Genomic DNA, 12,314 nt, shown 5'->3' with positions numbered 1-12,314 from the left:
AAAAATCACACGTGGTTATTGTGCACATTGTCAGATTTTAATAAAGGCCATTTTTTATACATTTTGGTTTCACCATGTAGAAATGACAGCAGTGTTTATACATAGTTTCCCCCCCCCCCCCCCCCCCCCATTTCAGGGCACCATAATGTTTGCGATGACAATGTCATGTATGTTAAAGTAGTCATGTTTAGTATTTTGTTGTATATCCTTTGCATGCAATGACTGCTTGAAGTCTGTGATTCATGGACATCACCAGTTGCTGGGTGTCTTAACCGGTGAAGCTCTGCCAGGCCTGAATTTAGCTATTGCTTGTTTTGGGGGCTAGTACCCTTCAGTTTTCTCTTCAGCATATAAAAGGCATGCTCAATTGAGTTCAGATTGGGTGATTGACTTGGCCACTCAAGAATTAACCATATTTTAGCTTTAAAAAACTCCTTTATTGCTTTAGCAGTATGTTTGGGATCATTGTCTTGCTGTAGAATGAACCACCGGCCAATGTGTTTTGAGGCATTTGTTTGAACTCGAGCAGATAGGATGTGTCTATACACTTCAGAATTCATTATGCTACTACCATCAGCAGTTGGATCATCAATAAAAATAAGTGAGCCTGTACCTTCAGCAGCCATACATGTCCAGGCCATAACACACCTACCACCGTGCTTCACAGATAAGGTGGTATGCTTTGGATTTGGGGCAGTTCCTTCTCTCCTCTATACTTTGCTCTTGCCATCACTATGATATAAGTTAATCTTCATCTCATCTGTCCACAAGACCTTTTTCCAGAACTGTGGTTGCTCTTTTAAGTACTTCTTGGCAAAATGTAACCCGGCCATCCTATTTTTGTGGCTAACCAGTGGTTTGCATCTTGCAGTGTAGCCTCTATTTCTGTTCATGAAGTCTTCTGCGGACAGTGGTCATTGACAAATCCACACCTGAAGAGTGTTTCTGATCTGTCGCACAGGTGTTTGGGGATTTTTCTTTGTTATAGAGAGAATTCTGCTGTCATCAGCTGTGGAGGTCTTGTGACTAGTAAGCTCTTTCTTTTTAATGATATTCCAAACAGTTGATTTTGGTAAGCTTAAGGTTTGGCTTGTGTCTCAACAGTTTTATTCTTGTTTCTCAGTCTCATAATGGCTTATTTGACTTTCATTGGCACAACTTTGGTCCTCATGTTGATAAACAGCAATACAAGTTTCCAAAGGTGATGGAAAGATTGGAGGAAAGACTAGGTGCTGAGAGCTCTCTTATACCTGCATTAAGGAGGCAGTTAAACACACCTGAGCAACAAACGCCTGTGAAGCCATGTTTCCCAAACATTATGGTGCCCTGAAATGGGGGCGACTATGTATAAACACAGCTGTAATTTCTACATGATGAAACCAAAATGTATAAAAATGGTCTATAATAAAATCTGACAATGTGCACTTTATTCACATGTGGTTTTTTTTTCTATTACAATTCAAATTGTGGAGTACAGAGGCAAATAAATAAATGATGGGTCTTTGTCCGAAATATTATGGAGGGCACTGTAGAATATAAAAGCAAGGATGTAAAGCTGAGGCTTCATAAGGTGCGGGTGAGGCCATATTTAGAATATTGTGAGCTGTTTTGGGCCTCATATCTGAGGAAGGATCTTCCCCATTGCTCTCTACCAGTCTTCCTCTCTCTACATCCTTGCTCTCGGCAGTATGGTTTCCGGAGATGCTGGTGGCTCGGGGCCTACTGGGAGATCACAACGGGTGAACCGGGCCTATCGAGTGCAACTTCCATCATTGGTCTACGGTGGACGAGTGTTCCTCTGACATCTGGCCGCGGCGCGCGAGACGGGCCTGCATGTCGGGAGCGTCCTGGCCCACTGATTAAGTTAACATATGAGGAGCGTTTGATGGCTCTGAGGCCCGTACTTGCTGGAGTTGAGAAGGATGAGGGGGAGCTCTTGAAATCTATTGGATAATGAAAGGCTTAGATACAGTGAACATAGAAAGGATGCTTCCGGTAACAGGAGAGTCTACGACCAGAGGGCAGAGCCTCAGAATGAAAGGATGTACTTTTAGAATGTAGATGAGGAATTTCTTTAGCTAGAGGATGGTGAATCTGTGGAATTCATTGCCACAGATAGCTGTGGAGGCCAAGACATTGGTTATTTTTAAAGCGGAGATTGATAGGTTCTTGACTTGTATAGGGTGTCAAATGATACTGAGAGAAGGTAGGAGAATGGAACTAAGGGGGGAAAATATCAACTATCATTGAATGGCGGCGTAAACTCAATGGGCCGAATAGCCTAATTCTGCTCCTATGACATGGTTTTTATCTCGGGTAGAATCAGATGGTTTATACACAAGTATGGTTAATATTGATTCCTTGGAAGGTGAGTCTAAGATTTATGGAAAACAGGAAAATGGCAAAAACTTTGAACAAATGTTTTGTTTCTGTCTTCATGGTAGATGATACCAAATGCGTCCCAATTAGACAAATATTCAGGTGGTAGGGTAAAAGGGGAGGAATTTAACAATCAATGTCACCAAAGAAAAGGCTGAAAACTAGCAGAAGTTTTTTTTTTTAAATGGTGGTAGGTGAGATGGTGGATGCATTTATTTGTGATTGTGAAATCTTCTGGGAAGGTCCAAGTAGATTGAAAAACATGGGGTAAAACTCTTGTTAAAAGACTGTACTTCTACCATATTTATTTCCCTTATGATCTTGTACACCTCTATAAGATCACTCCTCATCCTCCTGCGCTCAAAGGAATAAAGTCCCAGCCTGCTCTAACTCCCTATAGCTCACGCCCACGAGTACTGGCAACATTTCAGTAAATTGAATAACCACATCTTTCTTATAACAGGGTGACCAAAATTGAACACAGCACTTCAAATCTGTGACGCCACTTCCAAGAAACTGTGCCTGCACTCCTAGATCCCTCTGCTCTACAACAATCCAGAGAGCCCTGCTGTATAGGGCCGTGACTACTATGTAGGTCCGATGCTGGGGTGACTTTCCAAAATGCAACACCTTGCACCTATCTGTATTAATTATCCAATCCGCAACTCACCTGGCCAACTGATCAAGATCTTGCTGCAATTTTTGGTTGTGGTTGGGTCTGCTTGGAGTTTGCACATTCCCCCTTTGCCTATTTGGGCCAGATTCGTCAGTTTCCACAACCATCCGACGATAGATTAATCAGCTATTGTTAATTACTTTATTTTTGTAATCAAAAGAGAGTTTACAGATGTGCAATGAAATAAGTTGCAGGATGTAAGGAAACGAGGAGACGGGTAATGTGACTGATGAGCCACATTGACCTGAGGGAATTAATATCCTACGTCATAATAAATAAATAAACAACCTGACAGCTAATTAATTGTACAGGAATTCATTGTCATTTGGTATATAAATGTTTTTTCATTGACTAAATTATGTCATGTTTTTGTTTCTGCAGAGTGGAGGCTCTGATGTGTCAAATTATGTCAAGGGAGAGGATATCTTGGATATTTGGTTTGACAGTGGCATCTCATGGGCAAATGTGTTGTCAGGTGAGAAGTTAAGCATTCATAGACGTTATTTATTCAAAAAAAACATTTATTTCCATGTTTAGTTTTATGGGTTCTAAGCTAAAGAAATGGTCTGATAATGCCAGGCACCAAATATGGCGCCTACCTGCGGCGACATTTTGCCAGCAGCCCAACAGAAGAGGATAATTTACAGCTACGATCAACTTACCTGGATCAGAAAAACGTCCGCAACGGACAAGCTGCTGGTGCATCTGAAGGCACTAGCGATTTCGCGATCTCCCGCAGCTACGGGAGCCTCTGACTGCAAGTGTTCCCTGGATTGCTGGAGAGAATCCCACCCGACCGGGAAACACCATACTGTACCTGGAAACACCGGGAATCCCTCCGACGAGCCGGATTTCCCAGGAGCAACGGAGCTCAAGCTGCCATCTGTGAGGGAATCCCCAATCGTAACGGAGTGGGAGCTGCCGACTGTGAGGGAATCCCCCTTCCAGCGCAGGCTCGCAGAAACAGCAGGTACAGTACCTGGAAACAACGGCGAGGCCTCCATTGTGTCCGGAAACGTGGCTGACGGGCAGGACTTCAGGTCAGACTGAAGTGCAGGGGACTTCGACACCCTCTCCCTACCATCCTACTGGCTAATGTACGGTCCCTTGAAAATAAAATGGAGGACTTAAAGGCAAGGCTGCTTTACCAAAGGGAGCTGAGGGAATGCTCTGTTCTGTTTCACAGAGACATGGCTTACCCCAGCTCCCCAGACTCAGCAGTCCAGCCTGAAGCTTTCTCCATCCATCGCATGGACCGTACACTGGCATCTGCGTGGTGCTCAGACGTGGCGGTCCTATCCAACTCCTGCCACCCGCACCCTGGAACACCTGGCGGTGAAGTGCCATCCCTTCTACCTACCAACGGAATTCACTTCCATCATCCTGACGACGGTCTACATCCCTCCCCAGGCTGATGGCCATCTGGCACTGGGGGAGCTGCACGCCTTGGTCAACAAGCAACAGACGGCTTACCCGGAGGCATTTACCACCGTAGCCGGGGACTTCAATAAAGCTAACCTTAAGAAATCGCTCCCTAACTTCTACCAACACATCTCCTGCAGCACCAGAGGATCAAACACCCTCAACCACTGCTACACGACCATCAAAGACGCCTATCGCTCTATCCCTCGCCCTCACTTTGGTAAATCCGACCATACTGCAGTGAACCCTCGAAAAGCACCTGGACCTGATGATATACCCAGTAGTGTTCTAAAAACCTGTGCAGACCAACTGGCTGGAGTTTTTACTGACATTTTCAACCTCTCACTTCTGACGTCTGAGGTCCCCATCTGCTTTAAAAGGGCATCAATTATCCCAGTGCTCAAGAAGAGCAAGATGATGTGCCTCAATGACTATCGACCAGTGGCACTAACGTCTGTGGTGATGAAGTGCTTTGAGAGGTTGATTATCGCGCATATCAACTCCTACCTCAACAAGAACCTCGACCCACTGCAGTTTGCTTTCCGCCGTAACAAATCAATGGTGGATGCGATCTCACTGGCTCTCCACTCCGCTCTGGACCACTTGGACAACAAAAACTCATATGTCAGGCTGTTATTCATTGACTACAGCTCGGCATTTAATACCATCATCCCCTCCAAGCTGGTTACCAAGCTCTCAGATCTGGGTCTCTGCGTATCCCTCTGCAATTGGATCCTTGACTTCCTCATCCACAGACCACAGTCTGTCCGTATTGGTGGAAATGTGTCATCCTCGATAACAATCAGCACGGGAGCACCTCAAGGCTGCGTGCTCAGCCCTCTGCTTTACTCACTCTATACTCATGACTGCGTAGTCGGACATAGTGCAAACTCCATCATCAAGTTCACCGACGACACAACTTGTGGGACGAATCACTGATGGGGCCAAGTCAGAGTATAGAAGTGAGATCGACCGATTGACCAAATGGTGCCAACACAATAACCTGGCACTCAACACCAGCAAAACCAAGGAACTGATTGTGGACTGTGGAAGGGGTAGGATAGGGACCCACAATCCCGTTTACATCAACGGGACAATGGTGGAAAGGGTCAAGAACTTCAAATTCCTGGGCGTGCACATTTCCGAAGATCTTTCTTGGTCCCAGCACACTGATGCAATCATAAAGAAAGCACATCAAAGAAAGCACATCAGCGCCACTACTTCCTGAGAAGACTACGGATAGTCGGCATGTCAAAGAGGACTCTCGAACTTCTACAGGTGCACAGTAGAGAGCATGCTGACTGGTTGCATCGTGGCTTGGTTCGGCAACCTGAGGGTCCAGGAGCGGAAAAGGATGCAGAAAGTTGTGACCACTGCCCAGTCCATCATCGGCTCTGACCTCCCCACCATCGAAGGGATCTATCGCAGTCGCTGACTCAAAAAGGCAGCCAACATCATCAAGGACCCACACCATCCTGGCCACACACTCATCTCTCCACTACCATTGGGCAGAAGGTACAGGAGCCTGAAATCTGTTACATCCAGGTTCAGGAGCAGCTTCTTCCCCACAGCCATCAGGCTATTAAACTCGCCAACAAACAGACTTTATCTGCTTATTTATGTGTATATTGAACAGAACAGTTCTGTATTTTTGCTTACAATACTCTGTTGTGCTGCAGCAGGCAAGAATTTCATTGTCCTATCTGGGACACATGACAATAAACACTCGACTTGACTTGACTGTTAATGGAGCTTAAAGGTATGTCTAGCTCTATCAACTGAATTGATCAACGATGGGAATTTTGTCAGAAGGAACAGCAGATGCTGGTTTACACTGAAGATAGACACAAAATGCTGGAGTAACTCAGTGGGACAGGCAGCATCTCTGGAGAGAAGGAATATGTGACGTTTCAGATCGAGTCCCTTCAGACTGGAAATTTTATGGTTTTGACTAACTGATTTATTTTTACTAGCAATTAGTGCCAAAAACTATGGAAGAATAAATTTAAGATGCTGGAGTTCTAAAATAGTGCCAATATTGTGGAAATATCAGAGGTCAGGTGGCATCTGTGACAGCGAAACATGTTTTACGTTGCTGCACTAATTAGAATCGATGATCTGAAATGTTAACCCTTCCCATTCTCCCTGCAGCTGCTGGCTCATCGCAAGCATTTCCCATTTTTGTGAATAGCAAATTGTCTACTAATGGCAGTGCTAACAAAGCGATTTCAACATGTTTGTAACTGAGCCATGTGAGCACAGAATGCACAATTGAAATGTAAATTTTCAAGAAAACATACTCAGTAATGTGTCTTCTGTGATGACTATGAAGAGGTAGCAAGTTCTGTGAAGAAAGGGAAGCCAGTGGATGTACAACTGCTGTTAAACTTGAGTGACTTAGATATTCTGCATGCTCACTCTTAAGTCTGCAGTCACTTTGAATTTGTTGGTGCTGCGTGCATTCGTAATCAGTTAAACTTTGTTCTCTGTAAGGAAATTAAACTACCTGTACGAAGGTTAAAATAAAACGGTAACGAGTTCTCTTCCTCTAGTATCCTTCTAGAGGTTTGGTATCTCTACCATACTACATGAAAGTGGTGTAGTGATAGATAAAACTGATTACTCTGCAAAATGGTTATCACCTTTTCCAGAATATGTTGGAGTTTGATCCTTTAAGGTAGACATTTCATCCTCCACGTAAAATTAAATATGTTTAAAAAATGTGAACTTTAATCCCAAAGTATAATATAAATCTATCAAAACTGCATAAATCATTTATTGTTAATTTATTTAGCAATAAATATTATCTATGAGTTATAATACATTACAATTTTCTTGATCTTACTTTGCCAGTCTTTAATAATATAACACATTTAATAGCACAAATATTGTTTTGCACATGATTGCTTGGATTTAAATTGCCAATGATAATTTGACCAGCTCAGTGGCAATGTGACCTGGGGGACGAGAATAAACCAATATTGAATGAATTTTTAAAAAGTAATATTAGAAAGTCTCTTAAAATGGTCCAAAGGGAAACTTTATAGTATGGGGGGATTATTATATGATTTATAGGTGTGCAGCAAGGAAGCACCATCTTTTATTTATTTTATTTCTATAACGACGTAGAAACTGCCAAATAGCTTTGCATAACAATCGGATCAGTAACAGCATTTTTGTACATAGCAAAAGTCGTACTTTAGTTTGCAAGATGCAAGTCCAGATCACCTATTTTTAGGCTTGTCATTGAGGAAAGAATATTTGCCAATGCTTCTGGAGACCTGCTTACTTTTCAGGAATAGAAGAAAATCATTAACATTGACCTAATCCATGCAGTAGGTTTTCTTCGTGGGTCTAGAATGAGGGGTTCTCAAACCCAGGATACTGTATAAAGTCATGTACCACTGAGATTAGGAGACATTTCATGACTCAAAGGTTGGTGTGGTCAGCCTATATAATTCTCTACCACAGAGGGCAAGTTGCTGAATATATTTGGAAGTAGATCAAGAACATATTAAGAAGTAGACACAAAAACATCAACATGAACAGCCGTGATCACGTTGAATGATGTGGAGCATGCTCAACAGGCTGAATGGCCCAATCGTGCTCCAGTTTTAGGAGATGTTTTATAACTAAAGGTTCATATTTTTTTTTAAGTGGTATCTTGATTTAGCACATGCTCACCTGGCATACATGAAACAGCACAATTCAAACTCCTTTAAACTATCCATTTGGTGTGCCAACAATGGTATTTATAATTGTTCATTTCTGATCTGGAATCATTCCTCGGAAGCCATTGATTACTGTTTTTACTGCAAATAAATTTCAATTGTTAAATGGAAAGACTGCTAAAATAAGCACCACTCACGGCAAAATCATTGAAAGAAGGTTCCAATTGTTAGTAAATAGCTTGTTGCACAATTTAAGTGCTGAAGTATATCAGCAATACCCTGTACTGCAAAATTTGTTTCAAAAGCAAGTTGAGCTTTATTTTATCAGAATTATTTTGTATGAACTTCATTCTAAACAGAGCAATGCATGTTAGTAGCAAGTGACCCTGTATAGCTTTAAAACATAATAACCTCTTTCAACACCACCATATTTGATAATGTTTAACAGATTGTTAGCTTATTTCTTAAATGAGCATATCTTTAGAATTGTGTTTGCCAGTCAAAGTGCAACCATAAGGCGAAGGTTGATTTTATTACTTTACATCTTGCAGTAAATTATCTGTTCTTATAGAATTGCAGTTGGATTGGAGAGATTCACTGAAATGTATGATGCTGATAAGCAATAGCTAACATGTAAGGATCAAACACAAAAAATTGCGAGCATTTAGTTTCCGTTTCTGGTACAAATAATTCCAACATGGCGGACAAAGGATAGTACTTGATCAAAAGTAGAAACATATAATGAATCATGAAGAGCAATTTGGAATTAGATTAGGAAGGATAAATGTATGTCCTTTATCTGCAACTGTATGGAAGCAAGAATCCAATGCAAAGGAGAAATTAAAACAAATAAGTAAATAGAAGGAGCTGGAGAAATTAATGGATTAAAGGTGAATGTATCCTGCATCTCGGAATACTGAAAAGATAGATATGAACATGGTGGATACCTTGGTTGTCATCGTCCAATATTCTGTAGTTTAGGGGACTGCTCCTGCAGATTGGAGGATGGCAATTAATATCCCCACTTTTTAGAAAAGAAAAAATAAATGGAGAAATATGAACCAGTTAGCCAGACCAGTATTAGGGAATATGATAGATTATTTTAAGCGATGGCATAATAAGGTATTTCAAAAATATTGAGGGGATTAGACAAAAGTTAGCATGGATTTACAAATGAGAAATTATTTTTAACAAACCAACTAGAGATTTTTGATGATGTAAATAGTAGAATAGAAAAGGGAGAATCAACATGTTTGGATTCTCAAAAGTGTCATATAAGATGTTACGAAGAAACAGAAGGATAAATGGGGTTTTCTCTTGGTAACATGGCAGGTAAAACAGAAATTAAGCAGGTAAAACAGAAAATAAGGTGATTATTTAATTGCTAGGAGATTAGGAAATATTGATGTATTGCCAACTTGTATGTGAAGCAAGCAGATAAGAAGGCAAATGGTATGTTGCAGGAGATTTTGAATGCAGGGGCACTGATGTCTAACTATCCTTGAACAGGGCATTGGTCAGACCACTCCTGAAGTATAGCGTGCATGTTTGATCTTATTTAAGAAAGGAAATATTTGTACATAGAGCTAATGCAATAAAGCTTACCAAAGTGATTTTTGGGATGGTGGGACTGTCACGTGAGAAGAGAATGGGCTGATATGACCCGCATTCACCAACATTAAAAAAAACTCTGACAAGATTTCAATTAAATGTACAACATTTTGAAAAAATGGTTAACAGGCTGAATGTAGAATCAAATTAACATTTCCATTTGTTTTTAATTCTCATTTCACTCTGTTTACCCATTCTTTATATTGTTTTGGCGTTTAGCGCTTCAAACCAAAGCTATGATCCAGCAGTGTAGAGATTGATCTGTGACCCAAGTACATAGGTCTTGGATCAATTTCTATCATGCCAAGATTTTAAATTAATAATTGACGGCCGTCAACTGTCTGTGGAAGAGAATTCTAAACTTGTCAACCTTTACATATAAAATTGTTAAGCTGCCAATTTCCAGGAAATACAACTATAATTATCGTAATCTCTCCTTGTAATGTAGACCATGCAGTCCAGGTATCATTTTGATAAGCATACTCTTAAACTTCATTTATCCTTCCAAGGTGTGGCATCCAAACTCTATGAGATTTGACCAAAGCTTTTAGTAAATCACAAATTTATAGACCCGAATCTATGCAGTGTTTAGAATTTTTGAAAGTGAAGTTTTGGAACTTCAAGATATTGTTTTCTAGCCATTTATGATTATTTTTTTTAAACTTAACAAAGACTTTGGCTGTTGGGGGGGGGGGGGGGGATAATCACTGATATAATTCCAAAGGTTAGGGCTATAATATTTTATCAGTTTTACAGTTTGCTTACTCATTAAAGTCAATATATCCTTATCATACAATCTTTCATACTAGCATTTTCAGGAAGGTGGCATATATCTTAATTACCTGGCCCTCTAAACTTTTAGGACTTTGGAAGTAATTCTTGTTATCTCATCGTAGAACAGCAACTCCCTCTAATAATTGCCAGGCCCTGTCTAAGCATAATTTTATTCACAAACAATTTGTGTGAGGTCAATATGTGTATAATCTCTCTTCAGTTTACATTTCGAAATGTAAAACACCCAAAAATACATGGCAGTTAAAATGAACCACGTCTCCTGTAAGGTTCTGGTATCAAAAAGCTTCAAAGGAACTATCTTCACAATGTGAAGGAAGGAACTACAGAAGATAGACTCAAAAAGTTGGAATAACTCAGTGTCACCCATCATGTTCTCGCTATTCCTTTACATTGTTCTCCTTCACTCTTCCTTTTACATATTCAATTTGACATTTTTCTTAGTTGTTTAGATTGATTTGCTTAATCTTGGTCACAAATGATTGGGGTAGAAATCTTTGCTCTTGAGATGTTGAATCCCTTTTATCAAAATGAATTAGTTTCTTGGTAAAATTCATGGAGATGCTAGTGAATTTGGGTAACATACAGCTTCATAATTCACTACTTCTCAATGTCTTATATCTTTCTAGATAAAAACCTAATTCACCAAATTCTGTATGAATCAAGGAGAAGGGCATAGAGGACAATGTGGGGAATATTAATAGGGCAGTTTGAGATCAAGAAGGTGGTGTTGGGGGCTCTTGAAGAGTATTAAAGTGGATAACTCCCCAAAGCCTGGTGGGATTAGCCCCAGATTATTAAGGGAGGAGGTTGCAGTGGCCTTGTCGAAGATCTATGTATCTTCACCAGCTATAGGCCAGGTCCCGGAGGATCAGCGATCAGCCAAGATGTTGTTCCTTTGTGTAAGAGGGGAAGTAGAGATAATCCCTGAAATGATAAGCCAGTGAGCATCATTTCAGTGGTAGGGAAGCTATTGGAGAGGATTCTTCCGGATAGGATTTACTTCCATTGGGAGGGGAACGGATTAATTTGGAACAGTTAGAGTGGCTTTGTCTGTGGCAGGTCATGTCTTACTAACTTGATTGAGTTTCTAGAGGTGACATAGATGATTGATGAGGGTAGGGGCACTGGATATGTGCTTTGAAGAGGGTGCAGATGTGGTTTACCAGAATGCTATACACTGCTATTCTCATTGCTATTTTCCCCACAATATTTCTACTTATTTCAAAGTGCTGCCTCTTATATTTATCCTCATTGCACATATTGCTTCTAATTGTTCATTAGAAATTTGATTTTCTTCTGTATTAATGCACATTCACAAGTATTCAATATTTACTGAGGGATCTCAAGGCAGTGCATGTTTTGTACCAAATAAATCACTAGTTCAGACATTTTGTGCAGTGGTAATTCACCTTTTTGAAGGATAGGTTAACATTTTACATTTAAGTTTGAGCAGTTCACGATCAATTTCATAGCTGTTTAACTTGCACAGGCCTCGTGGTGGATCATAAGCAGCTCAATATCTCTGTTTAATTATATCATGTTCCCCATCAATAATCGTTACATTTTCTCCTTGCTGTATTTCTCCTTTCAACTTCTACCCTTGTACAGTGCCATTGGGCATTTAGCTAATTAACAATCTTGCCATAAAATAATGTCAGGTGTGCCCATTGCAAAAATGTAATACAAAAAGCATGCTGTCTATACTGCCATCTGCTGATTAATTTCCATCAACCACCAAACCATCTGTGAATTTGCTGCAT

At 40.5% G+C, this 12,314-nt stretch overlaps 1 protein-coding gene across 1 annotated transcript in view; it reads left to right on the top strand.

The window, feature by feature from the left end:
- The window catches only part of iars2 (isoleucyl-tRNA synthetase 2, mitochondrial), a 64,655-nt gene that overhangs the window by 36,693 nt on the left and 15,648 nt on the right, over window positions 1-12,314 (top strand). The window contains 1 exon segment of the mRNA XM_055639721.1: window positions 3,437-3,530. Coding sequence (XP_055495696.1) covers window positions 3,437-3,530 — 94 coding nt within the window.

Source organism: Leucoraja erinacea, chromosome 8 (genome assembly GCF_028641065.1).
Source record: "Leucoraja erinacea ecotype New England chromosome 8, Leri_hhj_1, whole genome shotgun sequence".
Taxonomy (NCBI): domain Eukaryota; kingdom Metazoa; phylum Chordata; class Chondrichthyes; order Rajiformes; family Rajidae; genus Leucoraja; species Leucoraja erinaceus.
The sequence above is the reverse complement of the archived record's forward strand: the minus strand, read 5'-3'. Positions and strand labels throughout refer to the sequence as shown.